Source organism: Aspergillus affinis (assembly GCF_023601865.1).
Source record: "Aspergillus affinis strain CMG 70 chromosome Unknown NODE_5_length_567868_cov_86_340925, whole genome shotgun sequence".
Lineage (NCBI taxonomy): Eukaryota > Fungi > Ascomycota > Eurotiomycetes > Eurotiales > Aspergillaceae > Aspergillus > Aspergillus affinis.
In genome coordinates, this window is record NW_026515786.1 from 337,751 (window position 1) to 363,101 (window position 25,351).

The 25,351-nt window shown below is 52.1% G+C and overlaps 9 protein-coding genes across 9 annotated transcripts; 3 read left to right on the forward strand and 6 right to left on the reverse strand.

Annotated features, from left to right (window-relative positions):
• Window positions 1–303: 303 nt before the first annotated feature.
• On the reverse strand, window positions 304–693 carry KD926_008824 (uncharacterized protein; the record flags this gene model as incomplete). The annotated part of the gene is made up of 1 exon (XM_053093852.1): window positions 304–693. One exon carries the CDS (start codon window positions 691–693, stop codon window positions 304–306), a length of 390 nt encoding a protein of 129 aa, XP_052960378.1.
• Window positions 694–1,524: 831 nt separating this feature from the next.
• KD926_008825 (WW domain-containing protein) lies at window positions 1,525–2,424 on the forward strand (the record flags this gene model as incomplete). The annotated part of the gene is made up of 1 exon (XM_053093863.1): window positions 1,525–2,424. The coding sequence occupies one exon, from the start codon at window positions 1,525–1,527 to the stop codon at window positions 2,422–2,424; it is 900 nt and encodes a 299-aa protein (XP_052960379.1).
• A 603-nt stretch (window positions 2,425–3,027) lies between these two features.
• On the forward strand, window positions 3,028–3,798 carry KD926_008826 (uncharacterized protein; the record flags this gene model as incomplete). Its single annotated transcript, XM_053093874.1, has 2 exons — window positions 3,028–3,247; window positions 3,374–3,798. The coding sequence occupies 2 exons, from the start codon at window positions 3,028–3,030 to the stop codon at window positions 3,796–3,798; spliced, it is 645 nt and encodes a 214-aa protein (XP_052960380.1).
• A 250-nt stretch (window positions 3,799–4,048) lies between these two features.
• On the reverse strand, window positions 4,049–5,744 carry KD926_008827 (putative ceramide glucosyltransferase; the record flags this gene model as incomplete). The annotated part of the gene is made up of 2 exons (XM_053093884.1): window positions 4,049–5,546; window positions 5,605–5,744. 2 exons carry the CDS (start codon window positions 5,742–5,744, stop codon window positions 4,049–4,051), a joined length of 1,638 nt encoding a protein of 545 aa, XP_052960381.1.
• A 214-nt stretch (window positions 5,745–5,958) lies between these two features.
• On the reverse strand, window positions 5,959–7,064 carry KD926_008828 (nucleoside-diphosphate-sugar epimerase; the record flags this gene model as incomplete). The annotated part of the gene is made up of 2 exons (XM_053093895.1): window positions 5,959–6,773; window positions 6,842–7,064. The coding sequence occupies 2 exons, from the start codon at window positions 7,062–7,064 to the stop codon at window positions 5,959–5,961; spliced, it is 1,038 nt and encodes a 345-aa protein (XP_052960382.1).
• A 395-nt stretch (window positions 7,065–7,459) lies between these two features.
• On the reverse strand, window positions 7,460–10,270 carry KD926_008829 (UBA/TS-N domain protein; the record flags this gene model as incomplete). The annotated part of the gene is made up of 2 exons (XM_053093906.1): window positions 7,460–7,561; window positions 7,622–10,270. 2 exons carry the CDS (start codon window positions 10,268–10,270, stop codon window positions 7,460–7,462), a joined length of 2,751 nt encoding a protein of 916 aa, XP_052960383.1.
• Window positions 10,271–15,251: 4,981 nt separating this feature from the next.
• KD926_008830 (uncharacterized protein) lies at window positions 15,252–18,785 on the forward strand (the record flags this gene model as incomplete). Its single annotated transcript, XM_053093917.1, has 6 exons — window positions 15,252–15,590; window positions 15,664–16,153; window positions 16,212–16,804; window positions 16,868–16,942; window positions 17,619–17,884; window positions 17,969–18,785. The coding sequence occupies 6 exons, from the start codon at window positions 15,252–15,254 to the stop codon at window positions 18,783–18,785; spliced, it is 2,580 nt and encodes an 859-aa protein (XP_052960384.1).
• Window positions 18,786–19,906: 1,121 nt separating this feature from the next.
• Window positions 19,907–22,217, reverse strand: KD926_008831 (AP-1 complex subunit mu; the record flags this gene model as incomplete). The annotated part of the gene is made up of 7 exons (XM_053093928.1): window positions 19,907–19,987; window positions 20,054–20,425; window positions 20,504–20,993; window positions 21,066–21,295; window positions 21,517–21,645; window positions 21,798–21,962; window positions 22,020–22,217. 7 exons carry the CDS (start codon window positions 22,215–22,217, stop codon window positions 19,907–19,909), a joined length of 1,665 nt encoding a protein of 554 aa, XP_052960385.1.
• Window positions 22,218–22,699: 482 nt separating this feature from the next.
• KD926_008832 (mitochondrial 54S ribosomal protein mL57) lies at window positions 22,700–23,663 on the reverse strand (the record flags this gene model as incomplete). The annotated part of the gene is made up of 3 exons (XM_053093940.1): window positions 22,700–22,855; window positions 22,968–23,197; window positions 23,291–23,663. 3 exons carry the CDS (start codon window positions 23,661–23,663, stop codon window positions 22,700–22,702), a joined length of 759 nt encoding a protein of 252 aa, XP_052960386.1.
• Window positions 23,664–25,351: the final 1,688 nt, after the last annotated feature.

Sequence of the window (25,351 nt, forward strand, 5' to 3'; positions counted from 1 at the left end):
AGTGCTGTAGATTAGACAGTGGGTTTGGTTCCATGGACACTTTTGTGCTCTGTTATCTGTTTCGTAGGTAGTGGGTGTGTTTTTGGGTGTTCTGGTGCTTCTGGTTGTTCTGATGCTATATCTACCAAGTACTTAATGCCTCTCGGTGAGTGATGAAAATCACAAACAGACAAACAAAGCAATAATCCCTCTCATTAGGTATCTACACCGCACAATATATTCTCATAATCGTAATAATCAAGTCATCCCATCATGACCCCCTTCCCAAAGCATCAACTCCGCTATTATATCACTAAATTACCATCACTCCCCTTGCACAATCACTCCCTCATCTACCAACGCCCTCGTCGCCTCATCCGCCCACTCCCCGCACCGTCTCAGCGGCTCCGAGGGATATAACCTCTTCGCGCCCTCAAACTGCTTCTTCGGCACGGGGATCGTCTCACAGACAGCCAGAAACCGCGCATAGTCAGCGACCGCCACCTGGCCGAGCAGGTCCTTGGTGGAGAACGAGGGCTCCTCTCCCGGCGGCCCGCCTGGACGGTGGTTGAAGGTCATGCCTTCTTGGATGTTGCCGATGACGTGGTAGATGTGGCCAGATCCAGGGCCGGATTCGTGTGTCTCGACGAAGAGGAGTTGGTGGTCGCGCGGAAGGCCGAATTCGACGACCCGATAGGTGGCGTAGGTGGTCATTTTCTTTTTGGAGTCTTTTTTTTTTCCTATCTATCTTCTGGGGATGAAGGGGACGGGCTGGTGAGTGATGGAGGGGGGATAAGGTACTGTATGGGCAGAGAGGGGAGGTTCTTTATGCAGGTTGCATTCACTAGGCAGAAGTAGGCAGCCGCGGTGGTGATTCCCAGATTTGCCGGTATAAATTATGAATGGAATTTTATGGTACGCATAGAGTGTTCAATATTCAGACTGTTAAGTCCCTAGTTGAACAGCTTATTGAGGTGGAAGATCCCGATATTCGCATGAAAATCGGCCATCTTCCTGACGACGAGATCCCCCATTCGAAGCGGAGGATTCAAGCGCTTTGACTGTTCGATATGCATTTAAAGAGGCTTCTTCCATGTGGATAAATTATTCTCAATCAATTGAATCTTCAATATCATGAAGATTTTGATCATTTTTACTGCTTCTATTACCTCGAGTTCCAACAGGTGATATAGGTATGGTGCTCTATTGGGGTTAATATATCTCAGCAGATTGAACACCGCACGCCTCAGGCATACAGGCAAACACGGAGATATATAGTGCCTGAATCTGGGGGCAGCAACCAATACCCGAAAAGGCCTAGTGGCCGCGGACTCGATCATCTCTTTCTCCTCTTCCTCGACTCTCACTCTCTCTCTCCTCTTGATCAACACTCTGCCTCTGCACTCGGTCCTGGCTACAGAAGAAAAAGAGGGACGCAAGCTCTAAAGAAAAAGACAGAAAAAAAAGAAAGAAAGAGGGAACAATAAGGGCAAAAACTAAAGGAAAAATAAGAAAAATAACGAGAAAAAAAAGTGCTAATCAAAAATGTCCCCTCCCCAACAAGCTCCGGGCAGCCCATCTCCGGGCTCTCCGTCCCATCCAACCCAGGAAGAATCCCCCAATCAGGTCCAGGATCCCAAAGAACAGGGAGAAATCAGTGACCAGGAAGAGTCGGACCAAGCATCAGAGTCAGAGTTAGCGTCAAGGTCGAGATCAGAGAAGGAAGCCACACCCACCTCAGAACAAGGAGAAGGATCAGGACAGGTGCAGTCCAAGGAAGATGCCGAGGCACAACAACACCAACAACAAGATGATGAAGAACAAGACCAACAACCACCCTTACCGGACGAAGAAGCGCCGCCGCTCCCCGACGAGGCCGCCTCCGGGGACGATGACGGCTGGGAACCCGTCTGGGACCCCTCCGCCCAAGCCTACTACTTCTACAATCGCTTCACGGGCGTCTCGCAGTGGGAGAATCCGCGCGTGCCCTCGAAGTCGCAACCCGGCGTAGACGACGACGCCGAGCCTTCCGCCTCCGAGCCCGCTGCCAAGAAAGCCCCTGTACTTGGGGGGTACAATCCCGCGATCCACGGGGACTACGATCCGACGGCCCCGTATGCGCAACAGTATGAGCCCGAGGACCCGGCGGCGGCGGCTGGTGCGGTGGACCCGACGCAGTCGTACGACACGACCGGGACGTTCAATCGGTTCACGGGGCGGTGGCAGTCCGACGCGCAGAACCCGGAACAGCATAATGATGAGAATAAGTCGCGACGGCAGATGTATGCATTTTTTGATGTGGATGCGGCGGCCAACACGCACGACGGGCGGAGTCTGCGCGCGGAGCGGAGCGCGAAGAAACTGAGCAAGAAGGAATTGAAAATGTTCAAGGAAAAGCGAAGGGAGAAGAAGGAGGAGAAGCGACGCGCTTGGTTGAGGGATTGATTTGTGTTTTATCCTTATGGAAAGGGAGACTGGGAGAAATGGGTCTTTTATAATTCGTGATATGATACCTTTTGCGTTTTTTGGCGTTGTACTGTATTCAGTTGCATATAGACCGTGACTAGCGGGACTTGTACATGTATCATACCTGATTATTCTTACTGCTAGCCTTATCAATCTGAATCGGCTTATAGTAGTTTCGTCCTTTACGGTGTACTCCGTGTATTTCTTCTTCATCCCCGGATCCACAAGTCACCTGACCGAACCTCAAAGTTCTCCGCCGACGGACTTTCTCCTCCAGACACAATCGCATTGCCAGGTAAGTCTTTCTTTTCGTCCGTTGACCCTGTCCAGTCTGTTTGGCCGTTACTGTGTGGACCCCTGTGTTTGAAACTCCCAGAACCTTTTCCCCGTGACCTATCCCAGACCAATCCCCACGATATAACAAATTTCGGCGAAGAGGGGCAGCATCTACAATATATAGCGGGTATCCAAAAAAAAAATCAAGACACTAACCCTCGCTCTCAACAGACTCAACCCATTCCCCTTAAACCGAACGCTATATACCCAGAAACGCAAACAAAGCAAGGAAGAAAGAAGAAAAAAATGTCCCTCCCCACCATCCCCGTCGACACAATCGACGATCTCATCTACGACGCCCGCGCCGGCGATCTCGACTCCCTCAAAACCACCATCTCCGAACTGAGCGCTTCCCTGCAATGCACGCCTGCACAAGTCATCGCCGCGACGGTTGACGCCGCGCCCGAGGCCGAGGGCGGGACGGGGTGCTGTTTGTTGCATTATCCGGCTGCGAATGGAAATTCGGGTATGTTTCTCTCTCCCTCTTTTTTTGTGGTTCCGCTTCGGGGCATGGTTTATCTGCTGTTCTCTGGGAGATATCTGTGGGGACGAGATCGATTGCTCGATGCTAATGATATGTGTGATTGTACAGAAATCCTAAACTACCTTCTCACCACCCTCACAACGCAACCCTCGGATCAAACAACGCAATCCATCCTCAACCACAAGAACCACTCCGGAAACACGCCCCTGCACTGGGCGGCGCTGAACACGCACCTAGAGTGCGTCAAGGCATTGGTGGAAGCCGGCGCGGACATCGCGGTCACGAACGACGCCGGTCTGGACGCTGTGTTTTTGGCCGAGAGGGCTGACTGGTCGGCTGTCGAGGTGAATGAGGCGACTGCGGGTGCTGCGGATCAGGAGGAGTCCGGAGAGGCGGAGGTGGAGATGAAGGAGGGGGAGGAGCAGGTGCCGCCGTCGAAGGGGAGACAGGTGGTGGAGTGGTTGTTGAGTTCGGAGAAGGGGGGTGAATTGGAGAGCGGTGTTGCGGAGGGAGAGAGCGCGAAGAAACAATAGTGCTATGTTGAGTTCGGTTCAGTTGATATGAGTATGATTGGGACGGATTTTAAATGACAGGTTAATAAGGATTTAGATAAAAGTTGGATTCAATATTTTTTCCCTCGTTAGTTTTAAGTTATGTTGATATAATGCTTAGGATATATGCTATGGTACATGAACATATACATGTTTGGTTTCATGGTCAGTTCAGTTCAGTTAGTTCGTGCTCGTCATATATCATGTCTGGCCCTTTGCTCCCCCAGTTTCATTAATCCCGTCGTACTTTCGTCCCGGAAAAGCTTCCCTCGGATTCAATCGTTTTGTCGCCGTCAATTTCGCGCACCTTCATATCCAATCCGACTCGGAATCGTCGATCGCGCCAGGTCACCGTGACGCCGCCATAGAACGCCGTCAGCCAGATCGGCAGAGCCAGGAACTCACGGCCCAGCCAGGCCCCGAACCATTGTCGGAAGCTTCGTCGGGTGCCCGAGCGGGGAGGCCGCGCGAAGACCGGCGTATTCTCGTCGAGCTCGACCGTCCGGGCCGAATGGAGTTTAATGTAGAGTGTCCAGTCGACTAGGATCCAGGCTACTAGGCTGAGGCAGAAACAGGCGAAGAAAGCCGTCCATGTCGTCAAGTGCTGCGCACGGGAGTATCCCTTCTCCAGAAGCCACTGCGCTAGAGACGTCGTCACTCCCCAGGCCCCATATAGCGAACACAGTAGCGACTCCGTGCCCGGCTCGACCCAGGTTGCCAGAAGCACCGTGAATTTGCGGACACGCAACCAGCGCACACGCCGCGCCACGTATGCCTGTACGCTCATGTGGGCGACGGGCTGGAAGGCCAGGTCCCCGAAGACCATGCCGTGCTTGCCGAAACGCTCGCCCTGTTCCTTCTCCTCACGCACGCGCTTTTTCCACAGCAGGTCGCCGATCAGGTGATCTTCGCAGATGTTGTCAGAGAAGTAGTCGATGCCCGGATTCCGCCGATGGGGATCCTTCGGGGACGGCGCCGTCAGGTAGTCCAGGTGAGAGCGCCGGAACATGTTCGACTTGCCCACGATGCACGGCGCAATGAGGACCGTGTTGATGGCAGTGTACATCTTGGCATGTGCGGACGACAAAAACATTTCCTCCAGGCGGCCGCCGCCCATCGCAAGTGTACCTGCGGGGACATCCTCAGACACGGCCTCGGATTGTTCCCCATCAGTCGAAGTGTCCAAAAGCGAGGCTCGCTCTCCCTGCCCGTGGTCATTCTCAGTCACGTCCACCACCAGGGGCAAGTGATGTACGAATTTGTACTTCTTCTTGCCCGCGTGAGCCCCCAGCCCGCACAGTCGGTCGACCATGCGTCCGCAAACACCCTTACCGACCCACACATTGCAGTCGATGATCCAGACGATATCACCCTTTGCTTCGCGGTAGGCCCGACTCATGTTCCGAATCTTTGGGTTGGGACCTAAGCTATACGGGGAGTCATTGTCGGGTTGGAGCAACGGGTCCTCGTCCTCAATGTAGACGCGCGCGTTGGCGTGCGAAAAGTCCGCCATGAGCCTTTGCAGGGTCGGGAAGGCCGGGTCATCGCGCGAAGAGACGCAGAAGTAGACGGTTAGGCGGTCGCGAGGGTAATCTTGACTGAAAGTCGAGGACAGGCACTCGTATAGATTCGGTTCGAGGCCTTTCACAGGGCGAATAGCAGTGACGTGAGGGGCATCAGTATCGGAGGCGGAACCAGATGGTCGCGGCCGCTGGAGAAAATATCGCCATCTGAAAGGAAGAGGGTCGTCAGTAGAGAATCCCAGCGGTGAGGTGTCACGTCACCAACATTTGGTAGTATCCCAAGACGCAAACAGCCACCACCGTTGTATACCAGATCAGGCAGATCCAGCCCGCCAAGACAGCGAAGCCGCCGTCAAAGGTCGGTCCGGACTCGAGGAGACTCGAAGGCACCTGAAGCTTAAGCATAGGCGGACAACGTCGGAGGTGGCCGGTTTCAATGCCGAAGGAGGGAAGCGAGGCTGAGAGAGGGAGGGAAGAAGAGAGAAGGGAAATAATGAAGGGAAGAAAAGAAGGCGGTGAGGAAGTCGGTCAGTGCGGATAACCCGGAAGGGAAATCCCCCAACAAACTGAAACAGGCACATCTTTAATTTCTATACTCCGTAACAACAACTGTTTCTAATTACTTCGCCAACCGAGCTGCCTCCGAACGAATGATCTCCGGCACCTCATCCTGCAAACTGCGCTCCTGGGGTTCCCAACCCACCGTCTTACGAGCCCGCAGAGCTGATCCCCTCGAGTTCAAGCCCCAACTGGCTGCTTCAAAGCCCGCCGATGACTTCATCGCCTCATCCATAGACCAGTCCCTACACGCCGGCTCCTGAGGAAGATACCCAAGCTCGAACGCCTGTTGACCGATGAATCGCGCTAGGGGTCCCCAAACATGCTCGCCATTCTCACACAGGAAGTATCCCATCGCACCCCAAACCTCCTCTCCACCCTCTCCCGCAAGGGCCGTCGTGAGCAGCGCCTCAAACAGCCGGCTCAAATCATACACATGGATATGGTTCCACCGCGCCAGCCCCTTCCCAATCTGAGGAGTAAACTTCTCCTTTAGGATGAATGACGACAGTTCGTAGACCTGACGTCCACGACCCGACCCAGGCCCGCGACCACGTCCGTAGATCGTAGGAGGACAGACGATCGCCGTCTTGACGACGTCGGCATGCTGCGTGCCCGTCTTCAGCACGATCTCGTCGACGTTCCGATGGAACGCGGCAGCGGGCAGATTCACCAGCTCATCCACCGCGTCCCAATCATTGAAGACCTTCTCGTCATGTTCGCCGTAGACCTTGCGAACTTCGGAGTCGAAGTACGTCAGGATCCCCGTGCCGCCGGTATGCAGCCAATACCCCGGGCGCTGTGGCGTGTGGCCCTCCACTAGGCCTTTGGCGATGGTATTGGCGGCGACGGCGTGGTCCGATGAATCGGCAGTGTCTGGTCCAAGTAGTAAGCATTAGGTTCATCCCTTTCTCTCGCGATGTCTGGGTTTGGGGATCCGGTACGAATCACAATATCGGCCCAAGCGGCTTCTCGCTCGAGGATCGCTATGTCGTCGAGCTCGCCGAGGACAATGCGGACCTGGGGGTATTTCTCTGCTATCGGCTTGGCCTTCTCCGCGGTTCGAACTAGAGCGGAGATCTCGAGATCGCGGTGGTTCTGGGCGATTAGGTAGAATGCATCGCCGCCGATGTAGCCGGTGATTCCGGTGATGAAAACCTTAGGCATAATGATGATGATGATTTCAAGAATCTATTGAGAGTGTGGACAGACCTGCCTAGAAAGATTGATGTTGATACTAGGGAGTAGATGGAGGGGAAGAACCGGTGGGGCGGGTGATATCATTTCCGAGGATGTTGATTTCTAAGACTCATGGAAGAGATGAGAATAGGAACGTATGGCGTAGGGACAGGACTCTTCCAAAAAGACCATAATCATAGTATGCTGGGATATAAAGAAAAATACGAGATAGCGGTAGTCATTAAGGCATTGATTCATAATTCCATGTAGAGTCTATCTACATACAAGATATACTAAGACCAAGCTATAGCAGGCCTTGTCATATATCGGAAATAGAAATGGCTGGTCTATAAAGAAAGAACTGGACAAAAAAAGGAGAACCATTATAGATTGTTCTCCTTCTTGAACTTATCCCAAGCCTCGTTCAAGGCTCCAAACACGGCGCTGGAAATCATGCGCTGCTCGGTCGTGGCAGCGGTGGATATCTGGAGATTTAAATTAGATTCAACACTTATGATGCTAATGCATCAGGCCTGTGAACGTACCTTGTCTGGGTGCACCTTGGCAATCCCCTTCATATACTGCACCTTGACCTTGTTGGGCATAATCAATTCCGACATGTTGATCTTCTTCCACCCAGATTCGGGCCAGAGAACCGTGTCCAGACTACCCAATAGGGCTCGGAGGTTATCCTGCTTTCCGTTTTTCCATGCGGCCAAACGGGCATCGACCGACTCGGTGAGAGCGAACTTCTCTTCGTCGGCTTTATCGGCTGCTTGGTTGGCCGCTCGAAGACGACTGACAGCCGCCGAGTCCATGCCAGAGGACGCGGATCCGCCCTGCAGATCGGCCAACTCAGACGGTCTCTTGGGAGCAGGAGCAGCGGGTCGACGTGCCGGTGCCGAGGGCTTTGGTGTCGGCTTGTTGATTCCCGCGGCCTTCTCGCATCGATTGCGTCCTTGGATACTCGTGCTACCGCCGTAGCCATTTTCGACCGCCTGTCGCCACGACTGGGCCGCATCGACCCAGCGCTCCAGTTGTTCGAGGGCTTCCGCTTTGCGCATCAAAGCCTTGCCGAAGAAGTCCTTCATGGGTTTGTTGGGTTCGCCGTTTCCAAGTTCGATGCTCTCTGCTTCTCCCTTGGAAGGTCCAATTACCTCTAGAATATTGTCGGCATCACTAATGGCGACCTTCGGCTCGCCGATTTTAAGAGCGGTCATGGCACGGTTGCTGCGAATGATAATGGTGAGGGGGTGTTTTCCCGGCAGCATGCTGAGGGCCGTTGAGAACGACTCGTGAGCGGAGCCGTAATCACCTCTCTTGTATGATTCGGCACCCTTGTCCTTATGACGGTGGGTGGATGAAAGCGCCTCTTGAGACAAGGGAAGAACAGCCCGGGGGGGAAGAGCCTTCGGCCGTGAAGGCAGGGGTTTGGCGGGGGTCGAAGATCGTGAAGGTTGCGCCTGCGCCGGTGATGACGCCGGCTTGGGTCGTTCAACACTTGATGACGGAGCGGGAGAGTCAAACAAATCCACGGCGGGCTCTGGAGCAGGGGACGGTGCGGCAGGTCGTTTCCTCCGAGCAGGAGAAACATAGGCCTGTGTGGACTGCTGTTCGACGACTGTCTTGGACACGCGCGCTCGAGGGTCCCTTGTCTCGATCTTAATATGCTCTCGTAGGAACGCCGGCTGTTGCGCGCGTCTTTCACCGACAGGCGGGGACGGTTGGCTGCGGAAGCTTGCGCTGTCCGATCGAGGCGGAGGTCGTGCTTCATGCGATCTATCCGATCTGCGCGATGCACGCGGGTCCCCTCCAGATTCCAGAAGCAAAGCTTCGTTGGTGAATTCCGCAGGCGGCGCGCGAGAAGGCTGAGCCGGAGCCTGGCGACGGTCATCGGGGAATGGCTCCTCGTGCATGGAAGCCTCTCTTAGCCACTTAGGCTGATTAGGATCCTGCTCCGTGTTGAAGTCCTGGACGACCTGCTGCATCTTCTTGCTGCCTGATTTCCACAAAGAATTGGCGGTCTTCAGTAGATTGTTTCCGAAAGCCGATGCGACCTGCGCCGGGTCCTTGTCTGCAGACATGGGGCTCCGGTTGTTGCTGCGGCTTCGGGGCGTATGGGCGCGTTCTTGTTGCATCCATGACGGAACATTGCGATCCGATCTCGCGCTCTGGTCTCTGCTCCGGCCGGAATGATCTAGATGGAGATCGTCAGGCGGGGGTCGATTCCTCGACCTCTGCTGAGACTCCTCGTGCGCTTGGGTGAGCAGTAAGCTGACAGCAGCCTGTATATCGGTGCCCGTCGGGGTCATGCGCAATGCTTGTACCGATTTGTCTACTGGGAAACCCATATCCACAAGCTCAGCGACGGCGCGATCAATCCCGCTGGATCCCTTGGAAGGTGGGGGAGGAGGGGGACTTTCGCGTGTAGACGGAGGGGTGGGCGATTTGGCCGGTGGCTTCGGAGGAAGTTCAGACACGGGCTTGCCCAGCAAGCCGAGAAAATCGTCATCGTCATCGTTAGTTGGGGCAGGCTGCGCCGGGGGTGTTTGCTGCTTGGGTTTCAATTGGTTGAGACCGAACGGGTCGTCGTCATCCATAAAGTCCATTCCACTCGCGGCCGGAGGCGCCGACGACGCTCCATTGGTAGTAAGTTGTGGCGAGCTTGTTCCGACCTGCGGCGAAGGCGACGGGCTTGGAATGGGGAAGTGGGTAGATGCGTCCACGGGGGCTGAGGCGTCAAAGGCGGCGAGAATATCATCTTCGTCGGGAGACTGCGGCTTCTGCAGGGTAGGCGTAGCTCCGAATCCACTTGAATTGCCACTCCCTCCTTTCTCGAAACTATCCCAAAACTGAGAGTTCTGCCCTCCGTACTGCGACTCAAATCGAGATCGATTCTCCGCCTCCTTCCTAGCTCTCTCTTCTTGTAGTCGCCTTTGCTGCTCAATGAGAGGGACATTCTTGTTGGGATTTGACGAATTGAACGAGACGAGATTTGCGAAGCTGTCCTTATCCGGGGTCGCAGACTTGGTCGGCGGATTGGACGCGGTAGACGAGGCGGAGAGGGGTGTAGAGCGGCCGGAGGGGTTAGCTGGCCTCACATTGGGAAATAACGAGCTAGAGCTCATGGGCGGGGGTTTCTGGGGGGCATTGGATGAGCCGGCAGACCAACTCAGGCCACTCAGGTCATCCATAATGGGTCTGGATTTAAAAGAAAAAGGATATAAGTGTCTGGGAGGATTGGATTAGGATAGAGGTCGCAGTGAAATTACGCAAGGATTCCATGGTTTTCATCTCACCATCGACGGGCCACCAGGGCGGATATGAGCTTGTCCCGTGAAATGAAAGAAGGAATAAAAGAATAAGGCAAACAGTGTAACTGTAACGCAAGTGGGACGAAGAGAGAATCGCCTGTCGGGGATGCGGGCGATGGATGGACTCCGGCTTCCCCTGGAGATGGGGGACGGTGGCTGAGCCGGATGATGCAGCGGTGGCGCAGTTTAGATCTGTGGCTGGTGGCTTTCCGCCCGAACGTGACTTGTTGACACGTGCTGCTGAATCAGCCGCCGGAGAATTAATCAGCGAGTAAAAATAGAAAGGGAAAGACACCACCAAAAACAACTTGTACGGAGTAAGTTGGACGGAGTAACATTATTATCTGTGTATTATTATTTCCCACCGACACTATCACAAGCTAACCCATCCTTCCCATGCCTAGATTGAACGCCGTTAAGAATACCCACGCCACTGTGGACCTCTTTTCTAGCCTGCATCGTCCTTGCCAGAACCAAAACAATTAGTTGGCAACGGGCTTCTGCATCGAGCATCCCTCAAGGTCTCTGAAATCGAGACTAACAGTAACAGTCAAGACATTTTGACCAGATGTCAAGATACAACCTACCGTAACTCATGTCATCGGCTCGAGCTGATGGGTCGAATCGCCACAAGTGGATAATCCCAGCCATGTCATTAATACTGTATCCACCGCCGCTGGCGGCTGGTCCATTGTCCCAAAGTACCTGTCTTACCTGACTCAACGATTCGACAAATCAAAAACAAAAACAAAAACAAGAAGGCTCACAGCTCTCCGTAAGTACGGACTACACTGTGTACTGTGTACGAAAAGAGAAAGCGCTGTTCCTTGGCCATGAAACCCTAACAAGGATAGCTTACTGTGTACGGTGTACATTTCTTATGTTTAGGCCGGTCGGTGGACTCCGGTGGGGGGACTGTCCTCGAGTTAAATTCTTGTCCTGCGCACAGTCAGATCTGGATAGACCGGGGGTGGTCGTGTGGGAATGGGATATGCATCCTGCCTCGACTAGTTGGCCAACTTGGCAGAAGGTTAGATGATACGACCGCCTCTGAAGGCCCGGAACTGAAAGGAACGAGGATCCAACCATCGCGGAGCCCAGTCGGTCGTCGATTACCGGTGACTAGTCTATCGCAAGGTCAGAGGGGGGGGGATATCTAGTGGCTTGCTGCGGCTTGATGAGAAGCGATATTATTTGTGGAGGGCAGGGCTAAGCGAGATATCATGAGAGACGTTCGAATACGATTATCCTCAACGCATCACAGTTTTATCACGAACGAAAGCACAGGCCCCTCGCGTCACGGTCCGCCCGGTAGTAGTGAAAGGGTTCCTACAGTAGTCGGCGCGTTTTGCATAGTGATAGCCTCGTTATCGCTGATCTGTTCTCTAATTACAGACCGGGCTGAGTCAGGCCCTGGTCGAGCTGAGCTTCGGGGGGGCAGATGTGACCTCCAATAATCGGCGATAACGAACTGTTGTTGACCAGGTTTTGACCAAAAATTGGGGGGGGGAGGCGTCCGCGGAGATCACCGTGGATTACAAGAACGATGCAGTCCAGGTCAGTACCTGTGATATCGATCAATCGAGGGGGCGTTAACAGAGTACTATCGTTACTATCATGATCGGGTGATCGGACGGACGACAGAGTTGAGAGGTTGCATTTGCGCATACATATGACATGACATGACGATGGAAGTCCAGACCTCGCGAGGATTCGAGCCGTCGAGGGTAGCTAAAAAAGAAAAAGAACAAGAAAGAGAAAAAGAAAAAGAAAAAAGTCGGAACGGATCTGCCTAACGCCTGGATTGAGAACAGGCCACGCAGCCACTGCCGATACCACCTTAAGACTACTCCGTAAGAGACTAAGAGTAATCCATGCATCAGACATTCGATATTAGAGTCACATTCACCCAGACCAGAGTTCAAACGGCAGAGCCTCGGGGAAATCGGGCTCTTTCGACTTCGGGGAAACATTGCAATTATATGTATTATATTTATACTATTATAATAGTATTACAATATTTCCGAATAATAATAATAATAATAATAATAATAATAGGCGAGAATTATAGACTACGACACCTATATCACCGCCCTGCTATTACTATGACTAGACCATTAATCAACAAAACTCCGGATCCGGAGGAATGTGGCAGACGAGAGTTTAAACGTGAAACCGGAGCGACCCAGCAGTGTGGCCAGCACCGTGTCTCCCGCGTTAGTGCGCGCGCCGGCCGACGTTTAGCATGGACTGTCACAACCGGTTGTCACCAATGTACTGACTGAGTACTGAGTACGAAGTACGGGTGTCTAGGTACTCTGCATACTGTATAGGTAGTGTACGGAAGACATCCGGTGAGCTGTGGTTTCTTCCCCCAATTCGTCGCCCGTTTTCTCCGGTTGGAAGAGCCCCTTAGTGGTCATAGCAAAGGGGCCGAACATGGATGCTGCGATGGTTTGCATATTTGCATATAGCCTGCATGCAGAACCATACGCCGTACATCGTACATCGACATCGACCGATCGTTAGTCCTGCGCACAGTTTATGGTATTATTATTAATATATTTTGTAACTAAGTCACCCCCGATCTAATGAGGGGGAATCTACCACTACTGTGTAGTGTACAGTGTACAGTGTACAGTACACAAAAGTCCGGCATCCTCCATGCACTCTACTCCGTACACTTGACAGTCGACAGTGGTGCCCTAGCCTACTCCGTCTCGAGTCCCGAGACCTGACAGAAGGACCGAGCCTGCTAAGTGCTAACAAGAGTCAGTTAAGGGTGGGTCTTCGGGGGGAAAGCGACAAGAGGATTCATCAGCATCAACGCTTAGAGTTCGGCTCTCTCCACGAAGTCGGCTAATGTTGAGCACTATTTTAGCTCGTCCCTTTGCTTTACGCAAGGGTTTTTGACTTTTCACTATTATGTCCTGGTGTTTTTGTTTTGCTTCTTCACACCAATGGTCGGACTCCTTAGTGACCAGGCGAGGAGGCGAGAGAAGTGGAACGATCTTCCTGACCTGGGGCCATCCCAATAGGAACTTACCTACGGAGTAGCAGCTTGCGAACTAAGGAACTTAACCCTAAGCGCTGGGGTGCAACGGTGATTGGGTATCTGTCAGGGAGATGCCCAACTGATCATTCTAATGCAGGTGCTGCAGCTCGGATTAGCATCTGGCCTTCCCCTCTTTGAAAGTTGAAATGATGTCTTCAAATTATAAAGTAATAATGACGACGGCCAGGTCCCCAACCTCGTACCTTGTCAATCTCCGTAGGCGTACTCCGTAGAGTTCGGTGGGGCAGAGGGCCATCTACTATGAAGGGCTGACCCAAGGAACCGAGAGACACTACGGACCGCCCAGGGCGACTAGCAGAGATCAAACCATCACGGCGATAACGATGATAAATGAGAAAGGACAAGAGAGAGAGAGTGTGTGTGAAAGGGTGTAGACCAATCACAAACCCAACACCCTTCGATAAACGATGGAATAGGGGGGGAACAGGGTTCACGGTTCACTCATGCCTGCCTTGGGGAACAGGTCCGAAATTAGGGACGAGAAGGGTCGGAGCAGGACCTGAGTCTGTCCTTTCCCTTGGGAGCCGGACCGAACACTTCTGACTTCTGAGCACTGAGCAGACAAGAAATCTAGATCCGCACCATTGGGGCAGCGTGGTGGAGCAGGGACAAGGGCTAAGGGCCGGAAATGGCCCTGTGCGCCAGTCCGTCCGTGCTTTTTGATTTTTTTCTTCTCCAGTTATTTTTTTTTCTCGCTCTCAATTCCCACTCTTCAAAGTGGACTCCCGACCTTCCTGTTCTCTCGATCGCGAATCTCGAGCTGGCAATGGTGAATTGAGTTGACGCCGTTGAGTTGAGAAACTCGGGTCAACGACGGCTTGGCTCCTCCAAGGGTCGCTTGGGGTTACTCCATGGGATTCTCAGGTTTTCTTATATGAAATAAATGAAATAGATGAAATATGACGGCCATCACCGAGGGAATCTACAACGTACAGTAGTAAACATGCGCATCTGAGCAGTTCCTTGAAACGGGGCTAATATCTGACGACCGCCCGAGTACTCCGGAATACTTCCAGAGTACTCGGCGGAAGGCACGACAAGGGAGGGTCTGGAAGTACCTTACAAGTACCCGCGGCCGCGGTAATTAATTTCCTGATATCAAATGAAGCGCGACTCCATCACTCCAAAAGCTCCCCACCTCCCGACTCCGAGCCTCGACTAGTCAAATAATAGTGAAAATAGTGAGCTTTCGCGGAGCCTACCTCACTCGCTGCTCCTTTTTGCTCCAATGAGGCCCCCGAGATTTGGTTCCTCACCTTCCTAACTCCTCCTAATTCTCCCCCTAACTACCTTTAACCATCTCTCGGCCGCCCCGCCCCGTATTGTTAGTGTTTTTCTCTCTCTCTCTCTCGTTCTTTTTATTAGAAAGAAAAATTTCAAGAAATAAAAATAAATTTCATTTAAGATCGAAATACCAAAATAAATAAAGAAATCGGAATAAAAAATAATAATAAACAATAGAAACTAAAGCCGACGAGCAGCAGGTTGCTTTCCCGCAACTGCCGCAGATCATCATCTTTTTTATTGTTCTCTGCTTCCCCCCCCCCACCATCTCTCCTCTCCCTCTCTCTCCTCATTCTTTCTCCTCTCTTTTCTTTTCCTCTTTTTTTTCCCTCCTCTCCTCTCCTCTCTCCCCTCTCATCTTTTCTATCCCTATCCTAATTCTCTCTACATTTCTCAGTATAACCATCTGTCTGTTTGATTTGGACTATTCGAACCGATATTCTCCCTTCTCTCCTCGTCGCCAGGACATCTCTCACGTCCTTCTCCATCCACCTTCTCACCATGGGTCTCTTCAAGCGCAAGGACTCCAAAAACTCGATCCAGAGTGAGAAGGATGAACAAGACTCATTTGCGTCCGTCAACAGTGCTCGCACGTCCAATGCCTCGTTGCGATCGCCCGGCTACAAAGGAAGTGGCCTGCCCGCATCAATCCCCGAGTTGTCGATTGCCAAACCCCCGGACCCAGCCCTAGACCCTGCGGCCTACCTTCGCAGCGTTCATGCCGTACGAGACCGGGCTAAATACGTGCTGGTAAAGGCCAAAAGGAATAAACTTCAACACTTCGAGGTCGACATGAGCAAGTTCCAGGCCACGGCATCCTACATCGTCTCCATCATCAAGGTGAGTGACCCTAACAAGCCTTGGGACCCCTCCGGCCGTCATGTGATGTCGGCTGACCTGCTTCCATGTATAGCGCGACTATGCTCCCGACTACGAATCGATTCCTCCCCATGGCCGCTGGCAGCATTTCGACGTGGGCGGCAGACCGCGTGTCAACCAGTTGCTGCAGTCCTGGCCTAGTACGATCGACGCGCAAGAAAGAACTCGCCGATTGATCGATCTCTTTGTCGTTTCGGTCCTCCTGGACGCCGGTGCCGGCACTAAATGGTCATACAAATCCAAGGAGTCGAGTAGAGTCTTCTCGCGCAGCGAAGGCCTTGCGGTGGCCACCCTCGAAATGTTCAAGAGTGGGCTCTTCAGCAGCGACCCAACCGAGCCGTGCCAGGTCGACGGGGCCGGGCTAAAGAAGGTAACGGTGGAAGTCCTGGCCAAGGGAATGCAGCACTCTGAAGCCAACCCCCTCGCCGGTCTGGAAGGCCGCGCCGGACTTCTCGCTCGTCTGTCGGAAGCCTTGAACAACCAGGAATTCTTCGGAGTGGACGCCCGTCCAGGAAACCTCCTTGGTAGGCAAATTCCGCGGTTCTTTCCCCGCAAACGTTACTGATGGGATGCGTCCTATAGATTACCTTCTTTCTCATCCGTCAACACTGGCTTCATCCGTGCCGATCGTTCCGATCACTACGCTGTGGACCGTTCTCATGGACGGTCTGACCCCGATCTGGCCCTCCTCGCGAACCAAAATCGACGGTCTGTCTATTGGGGATGCTTGGCCCTGTTCGAGCCTACCGTCATCGCCTCCCGCGCAGCCCTGGGAGAACATCGTACCATTCCACAAGCTTACCCAATGGCTGTGTTACTCTATTATGGTTCCCATGTCTCGATTGATGAAGATCCATTTCGCAGGCAGTGATCTGCTTACCGGTCTTCCCGAGTACCGAAATGGCGGCCTTCTGATCGATATGGGGCTACTGACTCTCCGAGAGGATGACCTCCAGCGAGGAATCGCCGCATACAAGCAAAATGCGCAGATCAAGGGTCAACCGAATATGGAAGTGGTTCCCCTCTTCTCGACCGACGACGACGTGGTAGTGGAATGGCGAGCGGTGACCGTTGGGTTCTTGGATGACCTTCTGGAAGAAGTCAATGGTCAGTTGGGACTCCGAGGGGAGGACCAATTGACGCTTGCGCAGATGCTCGAGGCTGGCTCATGGAAGGTAAGGAGTCCTCTCTAACACTCTTGTTCTCATTAGATATAGAGACTGACGTCAATGCTTTAGGGTGGCCGCGAGATTGCCGAAGTCTCCAGACCCAACACGAAGGAACCCCCAATCATGATCCGCTCCGACGGCACCGTATTTTAATTATCGCATACCCTGTTTGCCTTTCTTTTCTACTTTCTCATTTTTGGATACCTGACTCCACCAGTATTACGTCGGTTTTTCTTTCCAAAAAAAAATGCTGGTGGTGGTCCTTTACGACCTCTTAATGACCGGATGTTCTACGCCTCCTCCCTTTTGTTGCATTCTCCTTTTCTATCGACTGGTTCTATGGAGAAGCTATACAATATTCATTTCCTCCCTTTTCATGTAGAGCTATTGTTATGAGATGATGAATCTGTCCGTGTATACTTTCCATTCTATTTTTGGGTTTAAGGGGTGTGATAGTGGGGTGACTAAAAGAACATCAACAACTAAAAAGTATCAACAAAAGATTAACAACATTCTTGAATCTACCCCGTAGTGTTATTAAATTACTCTTCCCAAGTTATCATAGACACATGACGGCTTAGATAATCTGCAGGGCTCGGATCGACAGGTCCCGTGCTTTCCCCACGTGACAGCGATGACGAGGGTCACGAGAAGGCTGGTCGATCCCGGTCTCCTCGGTGCTTTCTGACTCCTTCTTCTCCCAGCCATTGGTTGTGCCGGTGTCGTGCCTTTGAATTCGCACGTTGCTGACCTCAATGGATTCAAGATCTCTCTGCAGATGCTGAAATCCACATTACTGAGTTGCCGTCTCCCACTTTAGCTTCTCAGCACCCGCTTCTGCGGGGTCAACGACCAGTCACCACTACCGTTCCCCTACATACCTCCGGCCAACATGGACGTGCGCAAGAAGAAGAGAAAGGTCCTCCTGATGGGCAAGAGCGGCTCGGGGAAATCTTCTATGCGCTCAATCATCTTCAGCAATTATGTCGCCAAAGATGTCCGCCGGTTGGGGGCGACAATTGATGTGGAGCACAGTCATGTTAAGTTCATGGGAAACCTCACGCTGAACCTGTGGGATTGCGGAGGGTAAGCTCTTCTTTGCTTTTCTTATGTATATTCTGAACACCCTCTCGTTCGGGGAAACTGACGTTGTCAATTTTCCGTATACAGACAAGATGCCTTCATGGAGACTTATCTCGCTTCTCAACGAGGTAACATCTTCTCCGACGTTGCGGTGCTCATCTACGTTTTCGACATCGAATCGCGCGAGGTCGAACGGGATCTTGACACCTACAATGCCATCATCAACGCTCTGAAAGAGTTCAGTCCGAATGCCTACGTCTTCTGTCTCGTCCACAAGCTCGACCTCATCCAGGCCGAGCACCGTCAACGCATCTACGAGGAACGCTCCGCCCTCATCCGCAGCCGCTCCGAGCACTTCTCCATCGACACCTTCGGCAGCAGTATCTGGGACCAATCGCTCTACAAAGCCTGGGCCGGTATTGTCCACCGCCTCATCCCCAATCTCACTGTCATTGAGCGCTTCCTGCACGCCTTCGCCAAACGCATCAATGCCGAAGAGGTCATTCTCTTCGAGCGCTCCACCTTCCTCACCGTCACCTCAGTGGCCTCCGAAGTCGGCGACCTCAATCCCATCTACGACCGCCACGAGCGACTCTCCAACATCATGAAGGCTTTCAAGCATTGCGCCGCCCGCAATACCCATACCACTCCGGCGTCGGCCGGGTTCGTCGTCATGCACACGAAAACGCCGCAGTTCAACGTCTTCCTCGGCCGCTTCACCGACAACACGTACATCTTCATGGTGGTTCCGCCTGGCGAAGCTGCATACAACTGCGCCGTCATGAATACCATGCTAGCCCGCGAGGGTTTTTCCAAAGCTGCAGCTACCGGCCAGGGCGATGGATTCCCTCTCCCGGCGCCAGATTCGCCAGACGGCGAAACCACCCTCAACTCCCACGGTTGATATAAATTATCCACCATACATCAATCAGGATGAACCTGGAAGGGTCGAGACTCAAGGAGTCAAATGAACAAAACAAAATCATCCCCACCCTAACAATTGAACTTTTTCATACCATGTCATTACCACATCACCCACCATCTATCCCTCCTATCTACCACCAACACTTTCAAAGTGCCAGTTATCTGCGAGGACATCTAGCGAAAAATTCGGCGTTTTTGTTCATTCGGTTCACTGTATGCCATAATCCGTGCATAGTTTTTTTTTTTTTTTTTTTTTTTTTTTTTTTCTCTCGGTCCAAGACATAATGTAACATGTTTTCAGTCCTTTCTTCTTTCTTTCTTCCTTCCTTCCTTCCTTCCTTCCTTCCTTCCTTTCTTCCTGGTCCTTCCCTTCTCCTTTCTTATTCTTTCCTATCCTTTCATACCTTTATTTATCTTGAGATACCCACGTGTGTTTTTCTGTCTACTACCTACCTACCTACCTACCTCCATACATACACACGTACATGCATACATTCATCCCATCTACCCACCTGGATCTACTTGATGACATATCGTGTATTGCTTATCTATCTATATGTCTATCTACCAGGATAAGCGTATCAAAGATAGCATAGTCAGCCAATGAAAGGAAAAGAAGGCACCGAAACTTTACAAAGGATATCGCCACTGCGGGACGGCTCTTGGTCCCATTCAATCAACCATACGACTCATACCTACCTGCCAGATACTGGGTAGAAAAAGGTGTTGGGAGTGGAAGAGAACACATTGAAGAAATATAGATCGGACTGGTCGGGCGAGAGGCAGAAATAAACCCTTTGCTGCTCCAACAGCAGCAATAAGAAGGCAAGGGAAGAGGAACGCGTGAGAATGGAAGAAAGGGATTCAGGATAGGACAAATGAATATTGACATACGAAGTTATCAATCAAAAATGTCAATCTACCTTCCAGATAGATATGGAGATACCTTAGGAAATACATTCTGTACAGGACAATTGTTCATAGAACGCAGATGAGGCACTGGACGGCTGATTAATTCCATAGCAGAGAAAAAAAAAATCTAGGTAATTGAGCTACATAAGAAAGAGAGAAACAAGAAGAAGAAAAAGACGACGCTTTACATCATTGTACATCTGGCATACGAACGGCAATGTCGCCCGATTGAGTGATATAACGAACCCAGGGGAGAGAGGGGTATTGGAGCTAGATTGAAAAACGGTGGGTCAGTTAAGTGGTTCATAATAGAGGGAAAGTTCGAGAAAGACATACCTTGGGTTCTGTGATCTTCAAATACCGTACTTGGATACCACTCGTTGTGAAATAGGGGATCTCGAATTTGACGTTGATGGGTCTCTTCGCTTTGCCAGATCCAGTGCCTCCCATGCTACCTCCGAATCCACCGGTCATACCACCGCCGTGTTCGTCGTCGCCCTTAACGGAGGGAAGGCCGAGCTCGGCGCGCATGAGGAACTCCTTGCCGCCGCCAAATTGCTTGATCTTCCAGACGATAGCGGATTGTTCAGGGGCATAATGGACGGTTCCGATGTTGGTTCGGAAACGGGGCGAGTCGGCGTCTTCGGGGACGGGAACGATGATTTCGACGTTGTTGGCCGTGCTGCGACGTTTGAACTGTGCCTTCGCCTGTTGGTAGAGAAAATGTGTTAGGCGCGAGACGTTCCAATAAATCTTGTTTGAGGAAAAGAGGCCGGGGCAGTTTACCTTCAACATGTATTCAACGCGGGAACCGGAGTGAGACTCGACGAGACACTCTACCCAGATCAACGGCTTCACCTGTGTGTTCAACCGATAGCTCATGAGCTCGAATTCACCGTCCGGCGGGATGAAGCTGATCGTTCGGTCATTCTCGAATCGAGAAAGTCGAACACACTGGTGGAACTTCACGTCCTCCATCTCGATCGCCTTGCCTCGCGTAGCGCGGCCGGTCGTTTCAAACATGACTTTGTCGTTCAACCCCAGACGAAGTTCGGGCATACCACTTAGGTAACACTTCATCTTGACGGCACCCAGAATCTCTGATCGAAGAACATTTCCCGAGGCCGATACGAGCAGGTTCAGCGATTCGACAACGTCCAGGAAGACCTCGTTCTTGCGGTAGCGGATACCCTCACTTCGCCAGGAGACTGCATTGGTGACAGCGATGGGAGGTCGGGCTTGAACCTCGAGCTTATGCGACTCTTGCGTGATGTACCTAGTTGAGCGCTGATGTCAGCCTCCGCCGCCCTTCTGTCGCCCAACCTTCTGATTCCAGTGGGCGTCTTACTCTTGCAATATCTTGCTCTCCGTTGTTTGTGGGTACCCGAAATCCATCATCTCGTCGAGCAATTCGTAGATAATGACGAAGTTGTCGCGAATACTCTCCTCCTCCAACACCTTGAAATATTCCGTGAAGACCTCCACGAGCTTGTGAAGGAAGAGAAGGATCTCGGTCGCATTGGTGTTTTTCTTGGTCAACGCGAGGATATAGAGGTTACTGTGGCGGATGTAGAGGTACTATAAAAAAAGGGCCCCATTGAGGATCAGCACGCGCACAACGAAAATTCCTTCGTGCGAACATTCCCCTCCTTATATTCAAAAGTAAACCAATCTCAAGCGTAGTATCCAAAGGGCACATAGGGGGGGGTAGAAAAAGCGATTCGGGCTGCGGGGAGCGGCTAGGCGGGGACGAGGAAGGTAGAACAAGCAAGTATGCAGGTCGCGGAGGGCCAACGTACATTAATGCCCTCGTGGGAGAAACAGGGCGGCACGGCGGAACTTTCTTCTTCGGCGTCACTGAGGAGCATAGGGAACTTTTCGACAGCGGACATGGGGATGTCTCCGCGGTAGTTTCGGGCCAGAAGGGTCTATTCTGGCTGGTCAGCGGCCAGGGGAATTGCGGTGGAAATTACTTGACGTCGGGCGGACGGGCACCAACGTACCTTGCCCTTCAGGTCGAGGAAGAAGAGGGCGGAGGCCATCGCGGGAGATTGAGGAGGGTGACAGCGCGAGGAGGGACGAGGATGTAGAATCGGTCGGCGGGAAAGCAGGTGCGTAGTGTCAATTGTACGGTAGCAACGGGGACGGGCTCCTGGGCGAGATTGGACTGGGACGGGGAGAGGCCAACGAAACACACTAGTCGGACATGCTGCTCGTGGGGTGGGAGAAGGAAAGGAGCTGCACCCTGCGCATTAGTTTTCAGTCCCGCACGATAGGGTCCGACAAAACAAGCATAACTTACGGAGAGGAGCCGGGCAAATGATGCGCACAAGACCCAGACGGATGGAAGAGCAGCGCAGATGGAATCGAAGAAGAAGAGAAGAAGAAGCCCGTCGTACTTCCTTTGGTGTCGCCGCAAGTCACTATCTTTCCTATTCCGGTTAGCTCGGGAGATGGTGCCGCCATCCCCGATAAGGTCTAGCGCCCTTGACCGGACCATATTTATTTCTGCTTTTTTTTTCGCTTCTGCCCTTCCTTTCTTTTTCTTCTCCCACGCTCCCAATAGACAGTGCAAGCCAGTATCTGGATTCGTCGGACTTTCTGTCTGATCGTCTCTATTTTCTATTACTGTGAACTTGCGATACAGAGGTGCGGAGACTATGCATCTTAACGAGGGTTCCATAAGAGCTGGCCGGGTATTTTGCACTGTTACCCGGGCGGTGTCAGAGGAACCGTACATCCTTCTATATAGATCAATTCATTTTTATCTTGATATGTATATCTTTAATTGGCAATAAGCCTTTCAGGTGGTATTTGCAGTCAATATATAGCACAGATCGTTGTAAAAGTACATGTACGGTGGATGAAAAGAGAGAAGCCCCCAAGGCATACAAAGAATAACATCCAAGACAAAAAAAGAGGAAAAGGAAATAACGCCTTGCAAATGCTCCCGCGGCCATTTCCCAATAATCACACTCCATCTTAAGCCGTGGTATTAAATCCCAGCGGTGCCAGTATCCGCTCCCGAGCCACCTGGTTGGCAACGTGCCCGCCTTTCTCCAGGGACACGGCCCCAACGACGGCGTACATGGTGTGGGCAAGGACGAGGTCGATGCCAGAGGTCTGGAGATTGTTGGGCTAGAGAGAAGAGGGCAAATCTGTTAGCACGGAATGTGCGGCTGGGGATCCTAGGATAAACCCAGGGAAGAAAACTACAAAACAATGTTTGCAGCAATCAGAGGTTTCTCACCTTTCGGGGACTCCATCTCAGGACCTTGTCCATCTCATATTTCCGCGCGAGCTCCGCAATATTCGTCTTCGACGTCAGGAAGTTCTTGGTGTTGAGGGAAAGGTTGTCCAGGCCTTCCAATGCGGGATGGGAAAAGGGTTTTCGGCCAGGAGCATCTTCTTTAGCAGAGGCAGCATTTCCGGGGCTCTGCGCCAAAGCCAAAGAAGCTTGCAGCTGAATAAGTCGTTTCCCTAGTGAAACCCAATGCCTCGATTAGTTCCCATTGAAGTTGAGTCTGAGGTCCCTGCGGACCGCTGCTTGGGCCCGAGAGGTATGCCACGTACCCAGAAAAGCCAATCGATCGTTGAAGCCTCGTCGACCCTGATCGAAACTCTTATGTGTCACAGCGAGCCATTTGATCTCGTCGGAGAGGATCTTCTCGCCGTCATTGCCCAGCATGCGGATGTAGAATTGATCAAGCACCTTCGGATCGGAATTGACGACGAAGTCGGGCCTCTTGGAGTCAATCCGCAAGCTAAAGGGAGCCGCCGCCCGAGGCGGAGTGTAGGACCATCGAGGCTTGTCTGCAAGGTCGGTGGGTGTTTGCTCGGCGGACGTCGACAGTCCACGCTGGGGGAGAAGACCGGGTCTGGCGAAAGAGCGGCAGGCAGAGCAGGAGACCGTTCTGGCCGCTCGGGTCGAAAGCATCGAAGCCATGGTGTGTATGCAGGAGGAAAGCGAGAAGCCGCAGGAGGGGAAGAGAAAATGAGGGTGTCAAATCGCCAGTCCGGGGCTTTTTTCACGACGGCCGCGGGTGGAATTGAAGATGGATGGATTTGGGAAGATTTCGGAGATGCGGCGCTAGTCCCGATCGGGCCGTAGCGCAGTCCGGCACATCGGCCTGCCTCAGGAACCAAGGCTGCCACCGTACTCCGTATATTCTATCGGGTTGGCTTCAAGGACCTACGAACTACATGGTGCCCTCCACGCTGCTCTTACCCTTTCGGCGAGTTTACGGACTTGATACTGTGTGAATATTTACTATTTGCTTTGCCGTATTGATAGCCTGTGATTTTTATACTGTTGAGGCCTCTGAGAGACCGGATAAAACGCTGTCTAGACGTTTGCCCCGAAGTAAACGGCTGGGGTTTTCCGTGGGTAGACACAGCCGCCTTCCAATCAAGCCGCGGACAGTTTGCTAGACTGACTGAACATTTTTCTGTATCCGGGCTATTCGGAGCCTTGTGAATTGCATGTTTGGTTCTTTGAAACCCGGGGAGGGGGTTTGTACGACTAAGAACGTTAAGAGCATGGGACATCTTACCAAGGCGGAAAAAGAAATGGGAATAGAAACGGCGAGAATATCTCTTGTGGGGGTATAGGACTCCACCATTATGCCGCATAGCCCATGGTTACCATAATGGCAATGACCTTGTCATTGCATGATTCTCCTTCTTCTACCCGTCTGCCGTTAACCATGTACCCTATAGGAATAGTTGCCGGCGTAGAGGACGCCGACGGTACCCGTACTGGCATTAGAGAAATTCCCGGTGTATACGTTCGAACGTTGCACCAAGGCATAGGCCAAGCCATGGGGTTTGTTCCCTTGGGACGATCAACAGCAAAACGCCATGACTTGACGGGGTATTACCCCTGCCTCACGATGATTCGGGCTGGTTTCGTTTGGTAGAAGCCACTCCGGTCAAGAAAAAAAAACTGCGGGAAATAAATGAAAAGTACAAATTTTGAAAAGGACGAAAGGAGCACAGCGCAGTAAGTACTTATCGGAAAGCTTTTCCTTTGCTAAAGGCGAATTCACCCTTCAACTTTCCGCAAACGGTCATCCGTAGACGGGCCGATGCTGAAGGGAGAAAAAGCAAAGAGAATATTCATATCCACCTTGGCGCTGTACGGGGAGAGAAGGTGCTCGGTGACAAGCAATGTCTTGCGCTGTCGAATCGAGGTCGGCAGTTGTCAGGCCATCAATCAACCGATGTCTAGATCCTTGCCACTAAATCCGGTGGTCTTTTTGGCAATTTCTGGAAGACTACTGCGCCGTTTGATCTTTGCTTAGCTGTCTGGATAGCTGCCTCCCATTTATTGTCCTTTTCTTTCCGCCTCGCGGTTAGCGATGATCCACGTGTGGCGTGCATTTTCAAATATCGTATGTCCCCAGTATTGGATTGGTCGTGCAAGGTTCCCCCTGTGTACTCTATTACCGGGCGTTGATATGTTTGCTTTTAGGCTACCGCACTGGTATCCTAGATCGGACCAGGGTTGTTTCAATGTCAAATAGCGATCAACAAGAGGAGATGAGGCTATATGTAGAAGTCAGAAAGGGGCAGACTGTGCTTATGCCATCAGGTGCGAGACATAGGCATTTGATGGAATATGAACTTACCATA